At 38.0% G+C, this 27,212-nt stretch overlaps 3 protein-coding genes across 6 annotated transcripts; 1 reads left to right on the forward strand and 2 right to left on the reverse strand.

Moving 5' to 3' along the window:
* Positions 1-1,887: 1,887 nt before the first annotated feature.
* LOC124413641 (protein stoned-B-like) lies at positions 1,888-13,300 on the reverse strand. The gene is made up of 12 exons (XM_046894362.1): positions 13,076-13,300; positions 7,779-10,547; positions 6,027-7,647; positions 5,776-5,941; positions 5,460-5,664; positions 4,879-5,373; positions 4,543-4,777; positions 4,294-4,462; positions 3,998-4,112; positions 3,472-3,790; positions 3,023-3,233; positions 1,888-2,929 (listed from the first exon to the last, which is right to left on the reverse strand). Exons 2-12 carry the CDS (start codon positions 10,512-10,514, stop codon positions 2,785-2,787), a joined length of 6,417 nt encoding a protein of 2,138 aa, XP_046750318.1. The 5' UTR covers positions 10,515-10,547; positions 13,076-13,300; the 3' UTR covers positions 1,888-2,784.
* Positions 13,301-14,480: 1,180 nt separating this feature from the next.
* On the forward strand, positions 14,481-22,847 carry LOC124413532 (zinc finger matrin-type protein CG9776-like). 3 transcript variants are annotated; one of them, XM_046894184.1, is made up of 9 exons: positions 14,481-14,676; positions 15,193-15,507; positions 15,687-15,815; positions 16,388-16,553; positions 16,960-17,141; positions 17,424-17,807; positions 18,100-18,205; positions 19,526-19,644; positions 19,935-22,847. In XM_046894184.1, exons 2-9 carry the CDS (start codon positions 15,217-15,219, stop codon positions 22,065-22,067), a joined length of 3,510 nt encoding a protein of 1,169 aa, XP_046750140.1. In that variant the 5' UTR covers positions 14,481-14,676; positions 15,193-15,216; the 3' UTR covers positions 22,068-22,847. The 3 variants fall into 3 exon arrangements, with proteins under 3 accessions (XP_046750140.1, XP_046750142.1, XP_046750141.1); XM_046894186.1 differs by having other exon boundaries at positions 14,484-14,676; positions 16,963-17,141; XM_046894185.1 differs by having other exon boundaries at positions 14,484-14,583.
* A 199-nt stretch (positions 22,848-23,046) lies between these two features.
* On the reverse strand, positions 23,047-25,860 carry LOC124413543 (ADP-dependent glucokinase). Of its 2 annotated transcripts, none has more exons than XM_046894215.1 (5): positions 25,464-25,860; positions 24,996-25,175; positions 24,729-24,865; positions 24,198-24,646; positions 23,047-24,042 (listed from the first exon to the last, which is right to left on the reverse strand). In XM_046894215.1, the coding sequence occupies exons 1-5, from the start codon at positions 25,790-25,792 to the stop codon at positions 23,797-23,799; spliced, it is 1,341 nt and encodes a 446-aa protein (XP_046750171.1). In that variant the 5' UTR covers positions 25,793-25,860; the 3' UTR covers positions 23,047-23,796. The 2 variants fall into 2 exon arrangements, with proteins under 2 accessions (XP_046750171.1, XP_046750170.1); XM_046894214.1 differs by having other exon boundaries at positions 24,996-25,283.
* Positions 25,861-27,212: the final 1,352 nt, after the last annotated feature.

The following is a 27,212-nucleotide window of genomic DNA, read 5'->3' on the forward strand; positions in this document are numbered from 1 at the left end:
TTCACACTCAAAAATTACTAGAAATATTGTCCCTTAAACAATTTCATATAATTTATTGATACATAGAATTTATTGATCGTACGTTCAGCTAACAATATATGTATGTATTATTTTTATCGCAAATTATGTTACATATACATATATAGAGTATGTTCGATATACAGTCATTATAATAATACCTTTTACGATCATGATAATAATAATCATACTAATAATATGAATAATAGTAATAAGTAGCGATATTTAATAACGGTGATAATAATAATAGCAATATTAATAATAATAAATATACAAATGATGATGATAATGATAATCATAATCATAATCATAATAATCATAATATAAATAGTAATATTCGTGTAATGGTAGATGTAATATTTATACTTTTATTTATATATTTTTAAATTTTTGCTAAAGCATGTGTTTATGCCTGTTCGTAACAACTACATTTCTGGAATGTTTCGGTAATTTTTTGATCTGTTGTTTCATCTTTTGAATTTTCAAGCAGATCACTCCGAATGCGTAACGGAATTGAAAAATCCTAACTGAAAAATTCGTTTCTTCTACATGCGGGTAATAAATAACATTGATTTGTTCAGTTTGTTTATACATTTACACACAAAGCTATTTACCTACTGTAGCACATTTTAAACGGCAGCTCATTTGTTTTAGTTTTACAAATGGAACTGATCGTGAGCCGTTATATCCATGACAATGGTCAATGCACGATTTTCATACTTATATATTCTTCCTTTTGCACTCTCGTTTTTCCTTCCTTGATTTCTTTCATTACTTATCTTCTGTATCAATTATTGTATACTTATGTCTGTTGTTATTATTACTTCATGTGTTTAGAACACGATTGAAAACAATTGCAGACTTTCTGGGGATTATTTTCAAACGCAAAAATTCTGTTCAACATTTCTACAATTATTCATAAATGTTTATATAATACATTAAATCTATTAACTATTCGTATATCGTTATATGCATTTTATATAATTATATAATAATTATCTACTTTTAGGTACACATCTTTCTTTTTGTCCACACATGCGAGTATATTTTGAGATCACCAGCTGGAATTATTCTTTGGTTAAAGTTCCGGAAAACTTTATCCAAAAGTTCAATTAAAGTTTTAACAGAAGCATAACTTAATCCTGTGGCTCAGATGATTCAGATTTACCGAAATTCAAGTACTATAAAAAAAATATTCCAAAATGCTTCCATGACAGATGAAATAATTCTTTGCTATCCCCAATCAATTGCTTCACCGATCAAAAATTTTATGTAATAAAACCATTTTTATAAATAAAAATAAATGGTAGATTCCCGTCGTAAATTTTTTCTTCCTAATAACCACCTACCATTTAATTCTTGTTACTTGCACGGTATCATAGAGTGTAGAATATTCTACGTTTACTCCTATTTCATACCAACATTAATATAATACTTTGATTACTTATCAATTAATAATTATATATTACTCTATATATTATATTTTACGCCTTATATCTAGTGACTAGAGTGTACACTCTTTGAATCCTTTACAGGACGAAAACGCGAAAATAAAATTATAAAGGGAACGTATAATTATTGATAGTATCTAATATACGAATCGTATATATTTGTTATACGATTCGAAAGAGCGATTCTTAAATCTAATATTTGGTGTAGCTGTCTCTCACTGAATTGGGCAATTTCTTGCCAACTGAAGGATAACTCAAATGAAACTTACGTAATAATAAATATATATATATATATATATATATATATATATATATATATACTTGGTTAACTAACACCTAGTTGGATAAATAGACTCAATATAAATATTGTACTTACTTCATAATCTTTCGTCTTAATATTATGCACACATTTTTTTTTCTAGAATTGTCGATACCTGTTCTTTTTTTTTAATATTCATATCATGTCTACCGCGTAAATTATTTCTATACATGTGATAATAACTATGTTTCTACAATTTATAATGACTATATAACGTTCCTTAGACCATCTGCAAACCGAAATCAACAAGATATGCATATCGGTAAATTGTTATGTATAATCTCTAAAAAAAAAAAAGAGTTTAATTGCTATAACGTTATTGAACAACTAACAATCCTAAGTGAAGAAATAAATAAGAATGACAATTCAATCAAACTCTCCTAGGCTACGTATATCTATATATTAGTGTACGTATATGTATATATTTAGTTATTGCAAATTACTAAAGTGGGAAAATCCATTAACATTCAAACACGGGATAATTTCCTATTCAGCTATTCCGTACAAGCAATTACTTATTACTTCAAATTCAGGATCATTTTAAATGATATTTTAGTTCGTGAAGAATAAAAAAACATTATTAATATTACCTGGGAAGCCAGCTTTCATATTTTTCTTACAGCCCTTGGATCTCTGAAACTCTGAAATTACTGAACCACAGGAATTCTACGATATTTAGCTAGTTTAACAAAAGAGCCGTATTGTCCTTGCTTAAAAATTATTTCTTCAAAGTTTTCCTTAAATTTTATAAACTATTCTTGTATCCCCTGCGTCACTGCATTCTGGATTACATCAACATATGATTTCTTACTTCATTCAAGCACTAAGAATAATATATTATGCAATGTAATGGTTAATTATTTTCTTAGTCACACGCTCGTCACTAACTTATAACTTTCGTTAGTTTTTCAATTATAATTACAGAACTAAACCCTTAACATTATACATATAATTAAGTCTAATAATACCAACCTACCTTATTCCTTGGAAACCTCATTAATCCGACGAATCCGAATCCGACTCTGGCGGCTGTTCAGGAAATTCATTGTGCACCTCGGGTGTAACTTCCGGAATTTTCTTACTCAACGTTGCTGTGACGTAAGCGCCTGGTCCCTCTCCTTGCGTATGCTCGATACCAACCCTGACGAAAATTGCATATATTTTTGTAATTTTCTACGCACCACGAAGTTCACAGTTGGTATTGCTTTTTTACCCACATCCTCATTCGACATACCTGTATTCATGCCGCGACAAATTCCTGACGTATTTCTCAGGTGGATTATCGCTATCGCTGTTCTGAAGACTCACACTACGCGCTGTTGTGTGAGACACCTGCGTAGCTGGCATCGTAAACTCGACGTAACAATATTCAGCCAGTTGTTCAGGGATTTGATCGTACGAAGTCAAAGCCATTCGACATACGAGTTGATGGGTCGTATAGGCACCTGGAAATGGATATTGTTTAAACTTGGATAGTTGCAATATTGGCCTGGCAATAAATACCAATGTGTTAAAAATCGTTACAGAGTTTCTATACGCTAATACCATGGGAAATCAACTGCAAGCAGTTCCTTTTAGATTGGAACTTGTACACTGCGTAGCTTGAACTCCATTCGACGATTCGATAAAGGCGAAAGCAGCGCGTACTGCGTTGATTATAATTAATCAAATGGCAGACAGTACCTTGGCCTTCTTTGGGTAGTCTTGGCATTCTCCAGACTATGGCACGATGCTGATGTTCGTATTTGGCTTGACCGGAGGTCACCTCCATCAGTTGTGGTTCCAGCGTGTCAACGGCTCCCAAGAATCGTTCTATACCCTTGATCTTCCCGGTTCTTCGATGAGCCGACTTAACAGAGCCGTATCTGAAATGCTTCTCAACCCTAAAGAGGTAGATCCAACACTCGGGTATCGGAAACCGAACCATCACATCCTCGCACGGCACCTGACCGAGTTTCCTCGATGCAAAACCGGGCACCAAAATATCTGCTCTCAGCTCGACCTGTTGAATAAGTCTTATAAAATACGGATGTATCAATGAAACAGAGACAGGATTCATTGAATCACTGTTATTGCTTTCAACGAGAATTCAAGTGTATTGATAACACAGAAAGATGAGGTTCTCTCTTTGGTATTCTGTACAAATGATATTACAAACGGTTCTCCCATAGCTACATATGATATATATATATGCATGCTTTCAGCCCACCTTGTTTCCGGTTACGCACATGACGGCTTTCAGCTGTAGGGGTAGCTCCCTATTCTTAGGGGGTCTTACCCTGAATCTCATCAACTCGATGTAACAGGCGTCAGGTGGTTTAAACCTTAGAAATTGTTAGTGGGTTATCAATTAGCTTGGTGAGCAGTGCTGATCGATTTATTACTTTGTTATGGGTGCATAAATTTGTGATCGATAAATAAAATTCGGGGACTTTGGAAAGAATCTAGGAAGTATAAAATGGTAAAAGTTGCTTTCGTAATAAAAACGAAGTATTTTTCACTCACTTTATGATCCTAGATCTCTCGTACTCGTCCTGCTGTACGCAAGAATGGAATTCAACGTTTTCTAATCGAATCCATTCCTCTGTTACCACGGGGATTATATCGTGTCTTCCAACAACTTCTTTACCCTGTCTCCACATATCGTTGATCCCCAACTCAACATCAGGCATTCCTAGGAGGATTTGTTTGGTCAGCGGACTAACATCCTTGAGTAGCAGCACTTAAAGATAAAAATCTTCTGAAATATCTCACCTGACAAAAATCCCAAGAAGAAAAGCCTGACCCTCGCAATTTGCTTATCAACATGTCCTTCAGCGCTTTGCTCAACGTAAAGCTCGTCGACGACCGTTATTTGTACCTCCTCCATTTTGTAATTCAACGCTCGATCTCTGTGAGCTGGTAACCGGAAGAGAGCTTCCTCAACGGCATTCGAAAATTGTTTCATATCCTCGTAAGATTGAGAACCAATTTTGAAAAGTTGTGAGATCTGTTTGGGTGTGAAAATGATAAAATTTATTCTTAGAACATGATTAAAGATCGAGGCTGGGTGGATGGAAAGATTCTGATTATAAATAAAATTTCTTCTACCTGAGGTGCGTGCTCAACAGGAAGTCCCAGCTTCTTAAGGTCACTACCAAACTCTTTGACTCCTTGATAATCTCCCTGGATAGCATACGCCGCAAATTGGCTCAGCTTATTAGTGATCCTTTCTGCCTTAGTAACCTGACCTGGTCTGACTCCAGGCCTCTCTTTGTAAAAAATGTACTGCAACTTAACCGTGAAGATCTTGCCGTATTGATCGAATTGCTGTGCTCCAATATCGGATACTGAATAGCAGGCCTGCAAAGGCAGCTCTTGAAACGGATCCTTGTCATCTTTTCCATTGAATAGTTGAAGAACCGGATTATCGCCTTGATAAACTAATTTAACAAAGATTTTCTTCCAGAATCTTTGACCAGTGATCTTCTTTTTATTTGGCTGACGCAACTGCATCTCCCATCCATCTCCGATGTACGTCACTCGTGGAAAATCCTCCAATGGTTGACTTACATCTTCGTCAAACAATGGAGTTGGTGGAGTTTCCTGGAGGGACGAAAAATAAATTACTATCCACCATGCTTCGAGCACATACGCTTCAACGTCTTACGTCAATTCAAGTGTTTGTCAACCTGAGAGTCAGTTCTGGTTATTTCGCCGGTCTGTGCTGTCTCCAATGGTAGTGCAGCTTCTTGAGCAAATCCTGCAGACTTATCGAAGGGATTAAAACGCGGAGAAGAATCAGCGTAGGCAGAATTCTGCGGACTTCTTGGTGGTGGAGCGATGACGGGGACTGGACCACCTTCCGTGGCTGTCAGCTGATCACCTTCCTTTGGTCTAAAAACATACTCTGCTGTACTTACTTGCTATACAAGAGTCGTATAAATTGCTCTGCATGAAAAAAGTCAATATATTGCTGAAGAAATTTACACTAGAGAGCCAACTCACTTGATGAATATACTGAAATCTGGTGCTTCATCAGAGTCCACAGAATCGGTTCTTTTCGCTTTGTTATCTTGAGGTGGTGCTGTCATACTAAGAAAAGAATCGAAACCTTCGTTCTCACCAAAACCTGTCGCAGTTTCGGACCCAGCCACGGATGAATCACCCCAAACTTATGAGAAAAATTTGAAAACAGTTAGAGGAATCAGAGAAAATTTTTTCGGTAATGAAGTCACTAAATGAACGTGCGCTCTCACCGTCGCTAGATGTGTCCATCGCAGTTTGTCCAGCGCCAAACGCATCGAAAAATGAATCTCCCGGTGGTTCAGGCTCCGCCGCTTTATCGAACTTAGAAGCAAAAGCATCGAAAGCATCTCCGGTGGATTCAATGACTTTAGCTGTTGCAGAAAAGTCATCGAGACCTTCCGTTTGGTAAACCCCACTAGAAGGAAATTCTGAAGCTAGTTCAGGGCTCGTAGAAACCAGAGAAGGTTCCCGTTCCGACTGGCTCAAGTCACCCAGTAAATCCGATGCAAACGTAGTGGCATCCTGTTGCGCAGAGAACGCAGCGGAGGTCGTGTTCACTTCTGAGACAGTTGCAGTATACAAGGGTTCAATTATTCCAAAAGAAGAAGCAGTCGAAGATACGAAAGACTCGGTCAATGGTTCTGCAGTGGTCATCATAGTCGGAGCTTGATCAAGCATGGAAAATGTAGAATTTGTTATTTGCGCTCCAATGGTATCAGAGAAAGTGGTCTCTGCAGTAGAAGAGAAGTCAGCTGACGCGATGTCCTGGATAATCTCAGAAGCTGTGAACGGGCTATTAACAGAGAACGGTGTCTCTGAACTGGTGGATAATCGCTTTTCAACCACAGTGGCTGCACTCTCGGTCGGATAATCTGAGATATGAATCGCATCACCCTGAGGAATGTCAGTTTCCACATCTGCAAACGGATTCTCCTGGCTACCAGCAACCCTTGTGATAACGGAAGTTTCAGTACTAGAGAACAAGGTAGGTTCTGTCTTTGGAGCAGAAAATATCATGTCCGATGCGGAAGTGGGTATATTATCCATGTTCGGTGCATCGAAGAGATCCATTATGTCGCTGTTTTTCAAGTGCGTTTCAGGCTTGCTGTCGTCTTGGGCAAGGTCTGGTACGTTGCCGTCAACGTCCAGCAGATCAGCAAAACTATGTTCTGGAGTTGGCGACGGTGAATGCATCAGGGTAGGACTTGGAGTTCTTGTTGCTTGGAGGCGGTCCAGTAGATGATTCGACGTAGCATCCATCGCGCCGGTCACCGAGAGAATCAAGTCTTTGGTTTTCGTTGTTTGAGACGAAGGTGGAGGAGGAGGAGGCTGAGGCCTTGGCGGAGGAGGTCTCATGGGTGGTGGTTTTCCATTTTTAGGTTCAAGAACTTCGGCCGGATATCCTGTTTGAACGATCATCACTGGGGGTGTTTTGTTGGTTTCCTGTGGACTGCCAAAAAGGTTGGTCTCTTGATCTAGTGGCTTCTGTTGTTCAGGTTCTGCCTGACCAAATAAGTCTGTATTTTGGCCACCGTAAACGTCATTGGATTGCATGTCCATCGGAAATGAGGTCGCTGAGGAAGTTTCAACACCAAACAAAGAACTTGGTGCTGTAATTTCTCCGCCAAAAGATGCGAAAGGATTGTTGGAATCTATGGTAGATGGTGGTCTATAACCCGGATCCATACCGAAATTTAAAAATGGATTTTCACCACCGCCTGATGCTGTTGCAGGACCGAAGTCTTGCAGGAATGGATTCGAAGCTTGCTGATTTCCAGCAGCATCAGTTTGATCGTCATAATCGTCCATAAGGAACGGATTTCCACCTTTGGATTCCATCTTGAATGGCCACTAAAATTCTTTAATATCTAACCGCAATAAATAGAGACAGTATTTATCTGCGAATGCTAACGATTAGCAGTAAACCGATAATCAATGAAAATCAATAAAGTGAGAACAATGTTACAAATCAATGACTATTATTTTTCTATCAATTCCGACTCGAGTAATTTCAACTCTGTTTTTCCAGGGCCGATCGCGGCAAAGCTTGTATCAAAAGGATCGATATCCACTTCTTCAGGAAATTCTTTCGATTGATAGGGTGTCAAAACTTTTACGCCTGTATCTTGACCAGCCAACCCAAGAAAATCTTGTGGCTTTTCCGGTTCACCGGCCCGCGGATCAAAGTCGTCTTCAACAGAAAGTTCTGGATCAAAATTCTGCTCGTTGCAGGTTTTCTTTGAGGGTAATTGTTCGGGTATTTCACTTAGCTCACTCTCGAGTATCCTTAGTTCAGCTTTTCCAGGAAGAATATTACCTATAATGGAAGTGTCAAATGGATCGGTGTATAAAATATCTTTCTCTTCAACGGTTACAGTAGTGTCAATTCTTGGAGTCAAAGGTTTCGCATCAACTTTAAACTCAGCGTCTAGTAGACTCTCTTGTCTTTTGGGTTTAGCTTTTTTGTTGTGAGCTTCGATATTCACCTCGAAGACCGATTTTTGCTGTTCTTCGGATTCCTCTATCAAAGAAGCAGACACACCCACGATCTTCAAACTCTTCGGCCTAGCAGTAGTCGCTGAAAAATCCGAGAATCTTCTGCCTTGATTGATCTCAGCTCCCTCAGCTCTCGGATTAAAGTCGTGATCACTCAGGCTATGAGAAAGCTGCGAGTCTCGCTTCAACAGTTCGGATTCTATTAATTTCAACTCTTTCTTTCCAGGTGCAACTTTTGCCACAAAGCTTGTATCGAAAGGATCGATGTCAGCCTCGTCGTCAGGATCGTCTTCAGATAGAACTTCTTCGAACGACCTCTGAGAATATGGTGTCAAGGGCTTCGAGGGAATTGATTTCTCCTCTTCCGAAGTCTTGAGCAAATCAGGTCGTTGCGAGGGAGTTGGTAGATCAAATGCAACACTTTTTACGGGTGCAGCGAGCCCGAGTTCTTCTGGTCTAGATGGTTTCCGACCTTGTTGAGGAGCTACGGCGTCATTTTCGTCTCCGAAAGTAACTTCGAAATTAGGAGGACCTGATTTGACAACTTTCGAAGGTGCGGGAGGTCGAGACGGAGCAGATTTGACAGGTGTTTCGTCTCCTCGTGGATCAAAGTCGTCGTCAGAGAGAGGCTCGGCGTTCTCAACTTCACCGAGAAGTTCCCGTTCAAGGAATTTAAGCTCAGTTTTTCCAGGCGGAAGCTCCACTACCCCAGAAGTATCGAAAGGATCAACGTAGGTTATCTCTTCAATTGGGGCGATGGGTTGATCAACTAATTGAGTTAGATCTGTGACAGAACCACCTAAGAGATCCTCTTTAACAGTCGAAGAAATGTCAGTATCAAAGATGTCACCGTCTTGGTTGTTAGCGTTCTTTATCAGCCCAGTTTCGTAATCACGACTGAGGCCAGCAGGATCGGTAAGAGATATAGCAACTTCAGAAATGGGAAGATCTTCAAGCTCCTTTTCGATGCATTTCAATTCTGTCTTCCCCGGTAAAAGATTTTCAGCAAAAGTAGTATCGAACGGGTCTTCCTCGTTAACGAAAGTTGCTGCTTCAAAGCTTGCCTCAATTATCCCACTCTGAAAATCGTTTTGCTCGGGTTCCTTGGCACTAAAAGGATCGTCAGCCTCTTCAAGTTTCAAAGGTGTTTCGGAGACCGTGCTCAAATCAAACTCGGTATCATCCAAGTCAGGTATTTCTTCTAGAATAGTTTTTTCCCTCAATACCTCAAACTCGGAGATATCAACTGGGTCAGATTCGAGTTTGAAAGTAGTGGTCCCGTTGGTCTCAGGTGTAACCGGCCTTGGCAAGACGGGTGGTAGCTTCGTTAAGTCGACAGGAATGTCAGGAAGATCGGAATCATCATCAAGTAGTGTTTTCTCTACGACAACTGACTCGGCAAGTCCCGTGGACGGTAACGAGTCCAGTTGCTCAGACTCGTCGAAATCACCAAGCAGCAAATCTCCTTGAGTCTTAGCTTTTCTAGGTCTGGATATTTTACAGGTGCTCACGTGGTCTATGCGGCCGGACAATACTTCAACGGCGTTCCCTAAGCTCACAAGTTTATTTCCCCGTTTGTCGACAGTCTTCAGTACCTTGTCAGCACTCGTCGTATCGAAAGGATCGTCTCCAAGTTCCTCCTGCGTAGGACTTTCTGGAATGTAGGCGAGTTGAACGTCGATGTTCTGAAGAACGTCTACATAAGTGGTGTCGAAAATGTCTTCTTCCGCTGAGTCTTCATGGTCATCTTCATCGTCGGGTATCTCAACGAAACCATCAGAGACGTCGTTAACGGGTTTCTCTTCCTCTTCGGGACTCTTTTCACCAATTGGATTACCACTCTCGTCGAAGCCTACCCATCGCTTGGCCTTTTTCTTATCGTTTTGGGCATTGGTTACCTTAGGATCCTCTAACGGTGCTTTACGTTGGAAAAAGGACGTCGACTTGATGCGGTCCAAGTCACCCTGACTCTTCTTCAAGATCGAGTCGACACCAGCTGTCAAGGCCTCGAACTTCTTCCACTCGTCGGATCCCGCGGCTGCGGAATCTGCGTTGGGCTCAGCTGCACCAGGGTCGCCACTCTCGGCGGCTCTTTGCTGGGCCTCGGCCCGCTCTCTCCGGTAACGCTCAAGCTCTTCGGGGTCAAACTCGTCCTCCTCCTCCCCCTTCTTTCCCTTCTTCTGCTTTTTCTTCTTCTTCAGGCCCTTGGCTAGCTTGTGCATCCTCTAAGAGCTACCACGGTGTGACGGAGGCCTCTGGAATCATTCCAAGACAGTCGCCGTTTAACCGCAAACTGGGTGATTAAAAATTAAAAAAATCCCAGCAATATTCAAAACTATATGTATTTGTTTCAAGCTGATATTTCACACGTTATCGAGAGTTCCTGTTAAACAAATGGCAGCAGACTACACTGGTGGCCTTGAATGTGTCAGAATCAATCTAAGGATCTGTACATACGTAAAAGTCAGTTGGCAGTGTTTAATATTCCGACCGATGGCTATATCGTATATGTAGCAGCTGCAATCGCAATGGAAGTCAAGCTTCCGCTAATGACAGGGTAAATGTTATTTTTCAATTTTGCAGCGTGGGTGAAATTTTTCTGTTGCTGAAGCTACACTTAAAGAACTCACGGAGGCAAAAAAAAATACTACAAATAATGATCCTAATGTTGAACTTTTCATCTGACTGATTTTAATACATTGTGCGGGATGTTTGCCAAGCGTCGGTCCGATCGATGTATGGCACCGCACTACACCAGAACCTTTCTACATATACATACTCTTTACTTGCATATGCAATAAATAAGCTTATATATTCATACCACATGCAGAATTAACATTTTAATTAAATTCACAGCGTGACAACGGCTTCTTAACATTTCTGGAATCAGGTAAGTGATTTAGAATCCCCTCAGTTATTTCTCATCACTCCTTCAATATTAATTAAGGGCAAAGGCCAAAGAATTACGTACTTGAAAATGAGATCAAACCGACTTCAATGGCTGCAAATAAAGTTCAACGCATGGATATAAAAATAAATGTATTAAATGACCACAATCTTTACCCTGTACGGTATTTTTCAACACCCATTACTGACAAAAATCTGCACAATCCTCGGCATTTACAATCAACGAGCGATCATGGAGAAATGTTGAATTAACTCCCGAGTTTAAATCCATCTGACATCAAAGTAACCTGGCTCATTGCCCAAATCAAGATTTCCTCAGGTTTCTAATTGCGAAGCGAGATTCAAGCAATTCAAAGAACTTTGAATATTTCTTGTAATCCACAAACAGCACTGCAAACCGAAGGGGAAACGTGGTATGATGAAAATCTGGCGTCATATACCATACTCGTCGCATAATGTTTGAATTTGTTTAAACAAGAAATTAAGAAATAATGAACCAAACTTCATTGTGTATTTCACCTGTTTTTTTGTTTTTTTACTCTTCGCGATGACGAAATTTGACCCAGTTGAACGCGGTGAAATTGACGAGCTAGTTATTTCGAGATTATCGATTCGCGGTACCGTGGGGTAAGCACCGGGTGCCGGTAAGAGAAAGAAGGTAGATACGAAGCTCGAGCTAGTGCGAATGAATGAGCAAGAGACGCGACGAAACGTAAGGCGAAGACTTAAGTCGAACTTATATTTAGAAATCAGTACTTTTGCTCTGCGGCTGTTTGAGCGAAAAATTTATGGTTCTGAGCACTTCATAGACTATAAACTGAAAGCTTATATTAAATGGAAGACTAATTCAGAATTGCCATTAATCTTACATCGTAAGATTCATGGTAATAAATGATAAAGTTAAGCAAAATCTGTATCTATAATGGAAGCTATTTTTGTTCTTTATTATCGGGATATTCAGCCTACTACTCTTTCACAGGCATGAAATTTCTTGCACTAATTTAAACACCGAGGGCAAGTAATGACTACGATCGAAAATAATTTTATATGATATTTTTGCGGTTTCACGCTACTTTATTTTCTCACCTTAATTCTGAATGAATAAATTTATCGTCGGAAAAAATCAAGTAAAGGAGTGGCACTGGCTATTTTTCTCCCAGAGACGACGAGCACATAAATTCCCCGAAAAATACAAAAGTGTGGGGAGATTTTCGATCTTTTGCTTTGAAATGATTGGAAATGAAATTTTTCAGTACCTTTTGAAAAGCTCTATTACCAAGTGACACTTTTATTCGTTATCGATTTGGCCTTCGAACCCTTTTGATCTCTCGGCACTTACACAACAACTCTCATTGACGTTATTTTGAGTGAACTGGTTTTACCCTATAACAATTTCTTGCGATCGAATCTTTCGACAATTTATTATGAAAACCTGATAGCAATCGCGGATTTGATTATTAGCCACATTGTTTCATATATTTATAACTTATATTAAAATATCTAGGAAATTGTAAAGATGACTGAAAATGTAGAGAAACTCATCGAATGTTCTCACTAAATTCAATCAAGCGTAGTTTAAATGTCGACGAGATGAATGAAACGATTACTTAAAGAACGAGAGAAGTCCAATCGCGGACTCCATTACTGCAGAATGAGGCCGATTCCATTGAATGACTTTGAGCTTTCCCCAACTCGCTACATATCGGCAGTTACTTAAACACGCGCCCAGAAGTGATTCTCGATCAATGATCGAAACGTAATTGAGAATTTGAGGAAAAAGATGAATATGCGGCGAGATAGATAAAACTCGGGGTGTATCATGCAGACCCCAATGTGGCAGGCAGAAAGATGGAAGATAACGTTAGTCGATACTCACAATTTGAGCCTCATCAGCCCCGTCGACGATGTGCACATTTTTTACGCGTCATTCCGCGACTACAGCCAAAAAGAAATGGTATTATTAAAAACTGTCCGATCACTACACTGGCCGTGGACGTGTGGCAGCGTAAGCCTTTGCAGCTGCAAGTCCAATTTTTCCGAAGCCCGCCGAGAGCCTGAGGCTCTGATGAAAGCGCCGGCTCTGCTGACTCGTTCGCGCAAGCTATTTCCAACATCGATCCGTTCGCCGAGAATGCGCGAATGCGCGCACCCCCGACGACGCCGACGTGGGCGAATATCCCCGTGTGGCCGTGTACAACACGCGCGCCTAATGCCGTGTAAGTACGTGCGCCCGATTTATACACGTATACGCGTATAATAAGGGGGCGAAAGAGAAAGAGGGTGGATTTTACCCCTCCGAGCAGGGATTGTATAAGGCAAAATGTTGGACGATGTCACGTGGGCTTTAACGCTCGATTCGACGATCGTCTGACGATACCGAAGACAATTGTCAGATTCGTCGTCCCGATACTTTTTGCATAAGCATCGTTTCAAAGGAATCTTTTATACTTCTTCTGTCTACAGGTCTTCTGTAGCCTCGCATTACTGGATTATACTCATAAATATTGTGTGGTAATGCCTTGACGTTTTCCTTAGCAACAGTATAATATTCCTTATATAGAAGATATATTGTTAAGAACGAATGCTATCCCAATCGGTGATAGATGTATGTATTAAATTTTTGTCAACCAAAAGAGAGGTAGATGGATGAATCTATACAATACATGTATAATCAGTATAATAAATTCTGACTCGAAATTTATTCCGTAATTCTTTTAAGCTATTTGTTCACGCTTTCTTATTTGTGTATCGAGTTTTGCTTGATATAGAAGTATTCTTTCACGCTACGTATGTAATTTATCTATGAATTACGATCATTCTGTCGCATGAAACCAATGAACTTATTTGCAAATAAGGCTATAAGGGGAATAACTAAGACTGTTGAAATAACAGTAATAAATATTAGTTCTTAATTCAATAGTTTTACATAATTTTCAACTGTAAAGATGAGGGCGTACAAAGTAAGTGTGCACACGCGTGACTGAAGAATTCTTCAGTCAACGGCACACTGTTCGGCGATAAGCGATGATAAAGGCGATCAAGGTAATTTCTACCAATCAGAAAGCAGTTTCAAACATCTAGCAGTTTTATCACCGGTTATCTCATTGACAGAATAATAAACCCCCCAGCGTTTGTATCAAACGACTCTAACACTCTAAATATTGCGTGCAAAATCAATTTTTCAAAAAGATAGACGTACGCCCCGGAAGTTTCAACACTCTGAGCAAAGATAGCGCCACGTTAACACCGGCAGTCGGTTTGGTTGGTTGGATTGTTGGTTGCCGTACGCATACGCCGCATACTTTACGTATTTGCAGCATTTGCGCAAGCTTGTGAACCTGACAAAGTGTCCGCTTGTTACTTTGGCTGGGAAACGAAGGCATGGTATTAAAAATTGTACTGCAATTGATTCAACGATAACAATTTCAGTGAAATAATTCAGTGACAAGCTCACGCGTAACTGAATATTGAAGCCAGGTAACCTACAATAGTAAAACCTGTTACAAATAACCCTGAAAATTGTACCCGTAAAATTAGCCAAGCCATAATGGCCGCAGGATAAATTTCATCGGTATTAATCGTCGAACAAATTTTGCATGTTATAATAGTAATAACTGATAATACGTTGTACGAATATTCATTCAGTCTCCACATCGCACTGATTTTTTCTGTCGCTTTAATTCGAGACAAATGCAAATATGTAAACTGAAGGCAGTTTCGTTATCACGCACCAATCTCGCCTACATCTTCGCCTCCTTGCAATTACCGAAACGACGAACTAACGAGCAACTGGCGTTCGAATATCGTAAGAAACGTCGAATACAGTTGATAAGGAAGCGTTTCGGTACTCAAAATACCTAGTAACAAGTGTCACACGAATACTGGCACAATGCCCAAATCTTTCAAAACCCTTCGCGAAGAATTGTTGACGGTGGATGAATGAAATGGGATGCATCGAGATGATTTTCAAAAGTTAAAATTTCATTTTTCTAGAAATAGTTGAACAACTTGGTCGCTATGGATCAAGATTCTAGGCGAAAAGGGCCTAGAAGTCCTAGTCCGGAATCGGACGACTCTCACAGGAGAAGGTCCCGAAAATATGATCGGTCTCCGTCTCCGAGAAGATCTAGATATCGCAGGTCTAGATCGAGGGACAGACGATCTCGTTCCAGTTCCAGGGACAGAAGGCGTAAGGAAACCAGCCGCAATCAAGACTGGAAACAACCGACTACGCAAACGGCACCTCAAGGGCCCCCGCCAGCTGTGGCTTCCTCCAATTATCAGGCTCCCATTCACAACCAATATCAGGTTCAAACAATAATACATGAGTAAATTCAATTCTAGTGCAAATGTGGATGATAATTATGTCTTTAGTTTTTTGCACTTCCCAATTCAGCATGAAATACTTGAATATTAAATGATTGATTAAGAATTTGCCATTTCTTCAAGGATTTCATGTTCTAACTTGAATATTACAATTGAAACAGGGGCCACCACCACCGAACACTGGCCAGCCGCCTCCGTCATTGGCTGCATACAACCAGGGATACAACTATAATTACAACTATAACCAAACCTATGATTATAGCTATCAGCAGCCGGCAAGTTATCGTAGTGTAAGTACAATGAATTTGTTGATTCGTAGATTTAAATTCAATCTGTCGATCCATTTCGGGATTGAAATCAGTGTGTAAAATGTACTCACAGTCAGTATTGGAATAGAGATTATTTAATTATCCCACTACTTCTTATCTAAGGATTATATTTCACTTTGGAGCTTTTCTGTTTCAAATTTACAAATTAAATTACAATGTACAAATTTTATACACTGATTGCACGGTATGACCGTATTATTACTACGTATTTTAAATATCTACTATTTAGTCTATCCTTCTGTTCAATAATGTTACTATATGACAAATGTATATCATTGAATCGTACACTATGATGAACAACAATATACACAACAAAAAAGCATACTGTTGAACAGTAAGTATATCAATTTTATTATTTTTCTCACTTCAACGAATCGTACTGAGAATAAAATAAAAAACAACCAAAGGTTCAACTCGAAGAATCTACAAAATACATTCGATATCCTGTTTCAATTGTTTGGACTCGCAAAGGTAAGGATTCATATAAATTTCTTTGAAGATCTTATTATCGAGAGTCGATATCAATTCCTTAGGACTACACAACTTCTGGATGGCAAGGAACCCAAGTACCCTACAACAGTCAACAGCCACCTCCTCCACCTAATTTAAATACGCAAACCGAACCACCCAGACCTGTGGAACCTGCGCCTCCGGGATTAGCAGCAGTTCTTCCAAGACCCGAGGATGCTAAAAAAGAAGGTATACAATCAACAAATTAAATATAGCTATTTGTACTTAACACGTACATTTTCTAATGACAGTCCATTTTTTTCACTCCAATCCATTCCACTTCATTTATATTGTCTTCCGCTCTCAATATGTATCACATTTACACCGATGAAAATCGATTGATCAACGGCTTGTGTTTAACTATATTTGGATCCTTTTTTTTTTTTTTTTGTCTCAAAATAAAATTTCTTGTTATCCACTTTTGATCTGAAAATCTTTTTATAATATATGTTCTGTTTGTTGAATTCCCACGTGTTTTGAATCATGTACTATTTCATATCTGATGGGATTTATTCATTTCTTGATGATCTTTAACTCAATTGTCAATATCCAATCCATTCCTAACTCTGGAAATACCTCCAAATTACAAACTCAGCAGCAATCGCGGCTGAAGTCAAGCAACAAAAAGCTACATTGAGCAAACAACGAGAGGAATACATTAAGAAATCTAGCACACTTCAACGTGAATTGGAGATCTTACGTCAACAGTGTGATGAAATAAGCAAAGATGGTGGCAGAGACAACAATCGGATTTTGAAGGAGAATCAAAAGCTCCAGGTAAATAAAGTAAGACTTAGGGAAGTGAGTTATAGTTCAGTAATCCATACATAAATAGGGACAAAGATTTGTCTTTGGACTAAATTCCAATGTGTCTGGAATAGTTACATACATTTATTGAATCAGACAGTATTCCTAACTATGGATTTCCCTATTTCTGCGGTATAAAATAAAAAATGAAAATTTCTCAAAAGTGCGACCTCAATTTATGAATTCATTCATAACGATGAGCTTGACTTTGTGATAAAGTGGTGTTGTTTAGGCTGAAAACTTCTCTTACAGATTGAGATTCAGAACAAGATGAAATCTATACACAATGTGATAGATATGCTGACTGGAATCATCGGTGATAAGGCAACAGTCGATGATCTGAAGGTGAAATTCAAGATGGAATCTAATAAAAACTTGAAAAGTCCTAAAGACGAGTTCCCTAAAGGGAAATCCGAATCCCCAGACAGAGGCTCTGTATCAGACTCAGACAAGGAATCTAAAATAGACAGAGAGCGAGAGAGAGACAAAAAGTCACCCGAAGATACAAAACCAATGTATAATTTTGTACATTATGATCCTGAAATGCATTGGTGTAAAGTGTGCGACATCTTTCCAAAAACTGCCAAGGAGTATTTAAATCACCTTCATAGCAATGAGCACAAAGAGGCTTGCGTGGTAAGTTGAGATCCATACTACAATTATTATATAACCAATTGTTTTGTCCTAAATTATATCTATGTAGACGCACATAAATTAATATCATTAAATTTTGATGCCGAGTACTGTAATTTCTAGAACCGTTTTAAAAAATAATTAAAACTAAAAGCAGGAGACGCGGTGGGATCCAAATTTTCAGTCCGCCTGTCCATTAAAAAATTTGGTTTTGTTCATTTATCTATATTTCAAAGTAATACCACTTTTTTATACAAGCATAGAGTTATTACAAACTTTGCGTTCCCCATAACAGGAACGCAAGATAGTTGACATGCCGTGGCATAAAGCCAACGGCGAGGGAACGGAAAAAGAAGTACCATATTATCCCGGACTTCCAACAAAACGAACACCGATCAAGGGTATGATTATTTTTTAATGGATCTTTACTAATAGCGTACAAATTCCGTAGCTGCACACTGTTTCCGGTATGTATTGAAGAGGCGACCTGCATCTTTAACTAAGCATGAAACTTTACCTGCTACTGCCACTGCTGTCCGTTGGCAAGGATTTCAAATGTATGAAATTTACGTGATAGAGCATAAAGTCTGCAATCAAGATTATTCAGGATGGGTACATGAGCACTAGAAACTTGATCTCGTTTTCGAAAATCCGTCCCCGAAATTCACCGTTTTACAAATAAATCTGTTATTTCTTTTATCCCCTTCATTCTTTTCCCATCTGTTCACACGGCAGTTCAGTTACAATCCGTAACAATTATTACACAGTATATTCTGTTGAATACTTGATAAAACATTTAATATTTTTTTCCTCTTTTCTTTTTGTAGCATATCGATTCATAGTTTGTTCACCTCTGAAGACAGGTAATACTTGATCCGTAGCATTCCCCCTTTACAAGTTATTCGGAACTTGTAAGATATTGAACTAGAAAAATATAAGTGAGATTTCAATACTCAGATTTAACATTGAGCTGATTATTTTACCGTGTCCCATAAGCCTATGGTCCGCCGGAAATCTTACGAGAGAGTTTTATTCACTTCGTTTTATTCACTGAATTGTGTATTAATATAAAACAATTGCGGAGGCGAGTTATTCTAAGTAAATGAAATATTTTATTTACGTGATAGTGCACATTTATGTATATCATCGAATATGAAGAAAGAAGATGAGTCAACGGAATGCCTAGTCTTTACCACTTAAAGAAATTGCTCTATTAGTATTGAATAATTTCAAATAAGACGTATATGTGTAAAACAGTATTAAATAAAATTGTCATAGAATATATGTGAATCCATAGACTGTGATGAAAGTCAAGCTATGCAGAATTTTCTCGAATAATGCCTGACTTATGTCACTTCAAGCAGATGTTTAATAGCTTTTAACATTAATCTGTAAATTCAAGTGTGAATAATGTATAATTACCTACTTCACTCACATGCTGTATGTAATTTGTATAAATGATGCACTGTAATATTCATGTAAAGAATAAATATTTCCCTTCCCTATTTCTTACAGCTATGAGCAGCTATCACGAATTTGAACAGAAGTTGAGAAACTTGACTGAAAAAATAATATTTACAAAATTTTAATAGTGTTTATTTATCTTTTCAGCCACTTGAGTATATCGTGGAAAAACATAAGGTCATTCTTTATAAACTTACAAGCCTTGCTTAATATGTGTAAATTTTCATAGCTCAATGTTGAAAAAATTTTGATTCCAGGTCTACAGTTTTTCATCTCGGCTACAGCGTGGTATTGCAAACTCTGCGATTCGTGGATCGGTGATCTGCATTGTGCCAGTCTACACTTGAAGTCGAAAAGGCATTCAGAGAATTTTTCTGTAAGTAAACTTTCTATTTTCTTTTACTTGAGATTAATCAACCAGTTTATGCCGCATCTTGAATTAAATCTTTCGATAGCGTTATGTTATGAACGTTGAATTTAGACGAATTTCCACAATTCATCTAATAGAGTGAAAAAAATGATTATTTTTTACAACATGTCATCAAATTTTTAAGCATGACGTCAATTTTACAATGCAAAGGTTCTTTGTTTTATTTCATATGTCAAATAGCTTGACTAAGTTGAATTGAGTTCAAAATATAATTTTTCTTTTCAAATTGAATACAGCGTTTTGTGGAACAAAATCCTCACTGGGAGACTGACTGGATGGCGGATCGTGAAAAAGCCTTTTCTGAAGAAAAGCACAAGCAAATGCAAATTGAGTTGTTGAAGCAAAAAGAGGACGAGCCTGTAGCCAAGCCGAAGAAATCTAAAAAGAGCAAAAAGAAAAGTAAGAAATCGAAAAAACGTCGAAACAAGAGTAGTGGGACTGACACATCTTCAGATTCAGATGAGTCATTTTCTGACTCCGATCAGGATAAATCAAAAAGTATAAGAGTTGCTATGAGAAATAAAATGAAGGCTGCTACACAAGCGATATTGAATGAGGAAATTGATTACCACGGAATGAAATTGAAAGGATCCTGGGCCCAGGTTGCGCAACAAATCAAGCAGCCAACTACCGAAGTACAGCAAGAAGCAGATGATCGACAGTTGTTAAACTCTATAAGAGATAAATTGAAAGCTAAGCAGGAGGAAGAAATTAAAGCGATAGGTCGTCAAAGCCAAGAAAAACTGTCCTACGAAGAGATTCACAGTCAGAATCCTCCTTTCCCGAAGAAACCAGATGAAGATTTAGAAGCTTGGGGCCCTAAAGAACCACCGAAACCGTTTTGGATAAAAAAAGAAGAGGACAAGCAGCCAGCTACTCCCAACAAACCACATGAAGCGGTCAAACCTGAGGAAATGCCCAAACCACATATGGGTTTTTGGACAAAGCAACAAGTTAATATGGCTGTTAAACCAACTGAAAATAAATTACCTGAAACAAAGGAAGAAGATAGAGATCGTGACAGAGACAGGTATAAAGACGACCGTGACCGCAAGTATGAAAGGCAAGAAAAGTATGAAAGGTACGACAGATATGACAGAAATGACAGGAATGACAGAAATGACAGAAATGATAGAAACGACAGGAATGACAGAAGACGAGGAAGAGACAGAGAATATTATGATGATCGTAGAAAACGGGAAAGCGGTTCCCCAAGGCGAGACAGAAACTGGCGAGACAGTCCTAAACGAAATTATGACAGGTATGAGAAGGACAGAAGAGAAGATAACTCCTCAAATGATGAATCTAAATTTGAGAAAAAGACAAACGAACTTGCATCAAAATTCAAAAAAGTTGGTCCACAACCGAAAAAACCAATGCCAACAGTAACTAAAGGAAAATTACCGTTCATTGGGAGACTACCCCTGTTTAAAAAGAAAACTGAGGAATCTAAGGTCACAGACAAGGACATAGCTCCGTTGCCTTATCAGCAAAGCAAGTTTGAAGACACTCCAAGAGTTCCCAGTGAAATAATAAATCCACCTGGCGTGGTCCATATTACGAAATTAGCAACCCCAGTAAATCTTAACAACGGAAATCTGAACCAGTTGAATAAATTACAACAGATGAAAATACTAGTCGCACCACCCCCGCCGACATTGAAAGAAAGTAAAACTCTGACACCACAAGTTGTTGACATGGAAATTGAAAATCAATCTGAAGGGGTTATCATCGAACAACCAATTATTGAACAACAAAAACCAAATACAAACGTACCAAAACTCCCGCCACCTCCAAATCATCCACCACCACCTATAAATCGTCCTCCGTTTATTCCTGCTCCCCATGTTTCAACCAGACCACCGTTTGTTTCTAATAGACCACCATTCCTATCAACCCAACCACCATTTGTCACGCATCCTCCAATACGCAAACCACCGGTACAAAATATTCCTCCCTTCATTCCAATGCAACCACCACCTCCGGTACAAAGCAATTCATCATTTGCTCAAATTCATGCAAATCCACCACCTCCTCTGCCATCTGCAGATACTTCGATACATGATGTGGCAGACATACCGGAACCTGCAGAAAAACGTGCTGACCCATCCATACCACTACCAGAGGATTTGCAGGAAGCCTTGAATATCATTTTCCCAAAAGAAGAAAAAGATGCTAAACAAACTCAACAACAAGAAAGCGTCATGTATGCGACAATGTACAGCATGTTGGGATGCATTGGATATGGACCTGAATACATGGATCATCCACCACCAGAAATAACTCAAGCCGAACCTGAAGGTGATACACAGCCTGGACCTGACGACTTGAAAATGTTAGGAATTGACGAAGGCGATACTATATTTTAAACCGACAATTTCATGTGTGCCAGTGATATTTACAGAGACTTCAAATAAATGTATAAAGATACGTATTTGGTTTGGCAAATACGGTAATTCAGTTCATTTTTTCCCAGCAGCATCAACAATTACTAGATGAAAAACAAGCTAAATATCAATTTCAATCTGAATTGAAAACTTGTGGATAACAATGGTGGTTTACTGTAGTTAGAATTTTATAAATTTGATGTTATCATTGCTTCAGTTCTTTTATAATTAATCGATTTGCGCAATTTCATGAACTTTAGGACAAGAATTTGTGATGCATGAGAAGAAAATCTCAAGTAGTTGTTGGCCATATCGACTACAATGTACGTGTAATATCGTCTGAAATTGGACTGATCCTCAAGATTTCTGCTTCTGAATAATAGAGAAAATAATTCCAAGCCAATTGCTGGGTATTTTGGCAATAATTTCAGTTAAACACCTGGTACAACCTGCCTGAAGAATTTGAAAAACTATAAAACTTCGTTGTAAACTGTATAAATTCACACAATCTTACAAGTTGGTTGTGTATTACTCTTGAGGTTTTAAATATTCACATATTGACGTATGTAATGATCAATATTCGTTGTCACAAGTTGCAAATACTGATCACAATATTTAATAGGATTACAGTTAGATTAACGAATCCCATGGTATTCAAATACGTTTGCGACTACAATATTAGTTTATGATTTCATTGTTAATTTCATTATTTTGAACTGTAAAGCACAGTATGGAAAATGAATAAAAATAGATGCTCCGAAATAACTACAGTATCGTCTTCACTTAATTCCACTCATTGACTTGCTTCATGCCACTCACATATTTACCACAAGCTATACAATATTTGAACAATTCGCCAATTAACATTGATTAAATCCAATAAAATTTTTTAAATATTCATCACGTGTAAACCAAATTTTATTCAGTCTTCGAATACATTATAGTACCAAATAATAAATTGTTGTAAACCATGAACGAGTATATCATTACAATTAACTTCATTATATTTCATTCCCATAAATGATAAAATATTTATATAACAAATTCACTCACATAACAAAGTATTCCTAAAAGTATGCCGAATATTTGAATAATTTCAGTGCCAACAATCAATATTAATGTGTAACGTTTCAAATTAAACTTTATGGAATGTTAGAACAGGATTATTCGCATCAATCTTGTACATTATCTAATCATATATGATTCCAGAAACGTTAAGATTCAATTTACTAGACTTATAAGTCAGTATTCCTACATTCCATGATGTGGAAATAAAATATATAATTATTTGAGTAAATACAGTTCAATGGAATGACTAGCTTATAATGGAACAGATTCTCTTCAAATTTAGTTTCAGATCTTCCTCATTATCGTAAATGAGTTTAATTGAATCCTCCAATAAAATATGGCAAATTAATTCATGCTTAACATAATACAATAAAAATACAAAATGTCATAAGGCGGAATGACATTGAAACATGGTCGATTGTTTAAGAAAAATTCGACATAAAAACAAAACTTTTTTTGGAACGATTTGTTTAATTAGAGCCATGGAATGGAATGAATAATTGAAATACGATGCTTGACTTATCAATCAAGTATGAATGAAAAAAATTCGTATCGTGCTCTATGTGATCCATGGATGGTACGATGCATGACACAATAAAAATATTCAAACATAACTGTGTATTTTTCACACCAAATGAAAAGATTACGAAATTTGGGGCACCAGCCCAGCACTTGAAATATTATCGCCACCACCAGCAGTTTGGCTGGCCTGAGTGCAGACCAAAACTGGCGCAACACAGACTTGAACTAATATTTGATCATTCTCAACTTTTAAAACTTCATCCCAACATGAAACTGGTTTTTCAATATCTAAAGGAATTCTTTTACCAGCTTCAGTTGACGTTGAAAAACTGTCATCCATTATCAGCATTGCCTTTTGTACATCGACCTGAAATTAAATAATAATTGGTATTTAAATTACTAGAAATCAACGATGATTCTACCACCATTTTGCCCTACTACAGGATCGTTGAGTCCACTCTTTCAGTAATGCGTTAAAGAAAAAAAAAGGGGGTAGAACTTGATAAAAAATATTAAACTCACATTATTTGATCCACACACATGGCGATTGGCTGTTAACGAAGCCTTTGCTGCAGCAGCCATTGTGTTTTTCCATGGAGAATTTTTCACATTCAGAATTGCCTGATATGCTAAAGTATGAACGTGAACACGTGTCAACTGTCTTGCATTCATAAATGACTTTTCATTTCTCCGTATGAGTTTGAACAGTGTTCTCATTTGATCTAAAACTGTAGCTACTCTCGGATTTGAATCAGCAACTAATGAAATATTTCCATACATCATTAAGTTGTGCAAATTAGCAACTTCTTGTTCATTCATGCCTAAACTGTCTGCAAAGGGTATGACTAGCTCAGTCAATTCTAGCAACAAGTTTTCCTCTGCAAACGAGGCCATTTCAAAATGTATCTTTGTCGATTTTGGTTGGGCAATCATCTGTTGCTTCACTTTCAATAATCGATTTAGACGTATTCCTAGAAAAACAAGTAACTTTTATAATCTGTAAGAATAGAGAAATACAAACACGAGATCACATCCAAATGAAAAGTTGTATACCTTCAGGAAAAGGATAATTATCCATCATTTGTAGACCAGAAACGACGAACAAGTCTGGAGCAAATTCTGGTAGTAATTTATCAAACTCTTCCAATGAACTGATGGTAGGATTATTAATGTCATTGTGCACGATGTACCTAAACAACATCAATCACTTGAATAATATTTGTCTCACATTAAGATGTCGCACAACTTGTTGCTATTCCTTTCAAACATTGCATATAATGCAATTATCGTATTCATTAATATTTACCTATATTATCTCACCTATTGGCACGAGAGCTTGTATAAGGTCCCCAGGATTCGCCACGTTTGTATTCCAGGACTAAATGTACATCATCTCTGTTAACATCGCCTCCGACGACTCTGATGTTAGAGGGAATCATTTGTTGAAGTGCCTTTGTCATTTTGGCTGCGAGCAATACATCGCAACCTTCTTTGACAAATCTGAGAGCCATCACAGGCGCATTACCTCCAATAGTTGAGTACGAAGATGGGAATGATCGAGCGTGAGAAACAAGTTTCTCAAACAGTGAACTGTTCGACATAAATCGTCTGAAATGAGCAAAAGTACATCGTTTGAAGTGATCAAAATTAATTGAGGATGAGGATTGATTGAAAAGTTTTGAGGAAAATATTCTGGTCGCTATTACGACTTGCCTGATGGAAAGATGACGTTTATCAAATGAATAATTAATGACAATGACGAGTGGTGAATTGCAAAATTATTCTTACTCTGCCGCAGCTCCATGACGAAAATAATATGCAAAACTTTTCAACAGTTCTTCTTCGGTAGTTATTTCGTCGAAATGTTCAGGAAATCCAATATCGTTTGAGTATTTTAATAAATACTTAGCGTCGATGTAAACATCGGTGCATATTCCATAACCTATTGCAACTTTCGGCCTCGGTAATCCGTCATGTTTCGTTTCGACCCGTTCTAGACCTTCTAGCACAGCGATCAATCGTTTCTGTAACGTGTTATCGGATTTTCTGTAATAAATTGCTAATACTATTACTAAAATAGACACTATGGTCCCAAATTTTAACCCCTTGTATCCCATATCAACGATCGAATCACCAGACACAAGTCACAACGTCACAAACGGAAGGATCAAAAGTCACTCACTGTCTGCTTAGGCTGGATTTTCATGGCATGAAATTGTCGCGACGACAACTTGCAACTTGACCACTGGTCTCCTGGTAAAGCACATTTTCGTAGTTATCGGCCGGGCCAGTAATGTCTTTGTCATCACGCGTAGTTTCCTCACATGTGTATACATGTATATTTAGATAGGCATACATGAAATCAATTTCTGCTAAACTCCTCATATTTGTCATCAGACGCTTGATGAGTCCTGCAGAAATTGAATTGGGATGTGCCATGAAAAATTGCTGATCGGGGAATACTTCACCTGAAAAAAAGATACTCTACCAAAACGCCTGAGATGAGATACTTCTCCGATCAGAAAATTTACACATCCTAATTCGATTTTAGCAGAATTTATCAAGGTTTTATTGACGATTCCGGAAATTGTAGCGGCAATCGCTTCAGATGTTGGATAAAATATTTTTTTCCGGAAATAAAAAAGATTTAATAAGCTGTAACAGACAAAAGGTCAGATTAGCTAAAACAGTCAAAAAGTTTGATTAGCTAAAACCGTCAATAAGTTTAATTAGCAGAAACAGACAAAAGGTAAACCAACTGAAACAGTCAAAAGATTTAATTAGCTGGAATAGACAAAAATCTTGATTATCTGAAACAGTAAAAGAAGTTTGATTAGCTAAAATAGACAAAAAGTTCAATCAGCTGAAACAGACAAAGGGTTTGATTAGCTGAAACAGACAAAAGATGTCATTGGCTGAAAAAGTTCAAAAAATTTATCAGCTGAAACAGACAAAAAGTTTGGTTGGCTGAAACAAACAAAAGATTTCATTAACTGAAACAGATAGAAGGTATGGTTAACTGAAACAGTTAAAAAGTTTGATTAACTGAAACAGACAAAAGGTTTCATTAGCTGAAACGGACAAACGATTTGATTAGCTGAAACACACGAAAATACGATTAGCACAATGACAAAAGTGCGTGTACCGACAAAACAATGTCGTTCGAGTAAAGACTAAACATATCACGGTATACTTGGAAAAAATTAGTTCGTTGCCCTGAAACAAGAGAAAATACAGTTACTAAAAATATACTTCATACACCTCAGATATGCTCTGTAAATACTTACGATAAGATTCATCACCATCACTGTACACTCCGCGATTTTTATCCCCGTGAATTGACCGCCAACTCGCAAATGCAGCGCTTTCTCTCAGAACCAATAGGTATCAAGTCAACGCGCAAAAAAGACGGTCAATTCTGACTTGAAAACTCAGTTGTTTGTAACAAGATTAATTGAAAAGCCGAAGGCTTAACACGTCGAGCGTGATTTACTTTGTCATATAACGTTTGCAAAATCGTCAAGCAAAAGCTGCGAT

Source organism: Diprion similis, chromosome 12 (genome assembly GCF_021155765.1).
Source record: "Diprion similis isolate iyDipSimi1 chromosome 12, iyDipSimi1.1, whole genome shotgun sequence".
Classification (NCBI taxonomy): domain Eukaryota; kingdom Metazoa; phylum Arthropoda; class Insecta; order Hymenoptera; family Diprionidae; genus Diprion; species Diprion similis.

Excerpts from the sequence above, each read along its gene's own strand:
- LOC124413641 (XM_046894362.1), bottom strand. The coding sequence starts at position 10,514 with ATGCACAAGCTAGCCAAGGGCCTGAAGAAGAAGAAAAAGCAGAAGAAG. Across the intron at positions 5,942-6,026 it reads GATGGACACATCTAGCGACG|TTTGGGGTGATTCATCCGTG; the intron begins GTGAGAGCGCAC and ends TTTTCTCATAAG. Across the intron at positions 4,113-4,293 it reads GAGAGATCTAGGATCATAAA|GTTTAAACCACCTGACGCCT; the intron begins GTGAGTGAAAAA and ends ACAATTTCTAAG.
- LOC124413532 (XM_046894184.1), top strand. The coding sequence starts at position 15,217 with ATGGATCAAGATTCTAGGCGAAAAGGGCCTAGAAGTCCTAGTCCGGAA. Across the intron at positions 15,508-15,686 it reads CCATTCACAACCAATATCAG|GGGCCACCACCACCGAACAC; the intron begins GTTCAAACAATA and ends CAATTGAAACAG. Across the intron at positions 17,142-17,423 it reads AGGAGAATCAAAAGCTCCAG|ATTGAGATTCAGAACAAGAT; the intron begins GTAAATAAAGTA and ends CTTCTCTTACAG.
- LOC124413543 (XM_046894214.1), bottom strand. The coding sequence starts at position 25,792 with ATGGGATACAAGGGGTTAAAATTTGGGACCATAGTGTCTATTTTAGTA. Across the intron at positions 25,284-25,463 it reads CGTCATGGAGCTGCGGCAGA|ACGATTTATGTCGAACAGTT; the intron begins GTAAGAATAATT and ends TGCTCATTTCAG. Across the intron at positions 24,866-24,995 it reads ACAAGCTCTCGTGCCAATAG|GTACATCGTGCACAATGACA; the intron begins GTGAGATAATAT and ends GATGTTGTTTAG.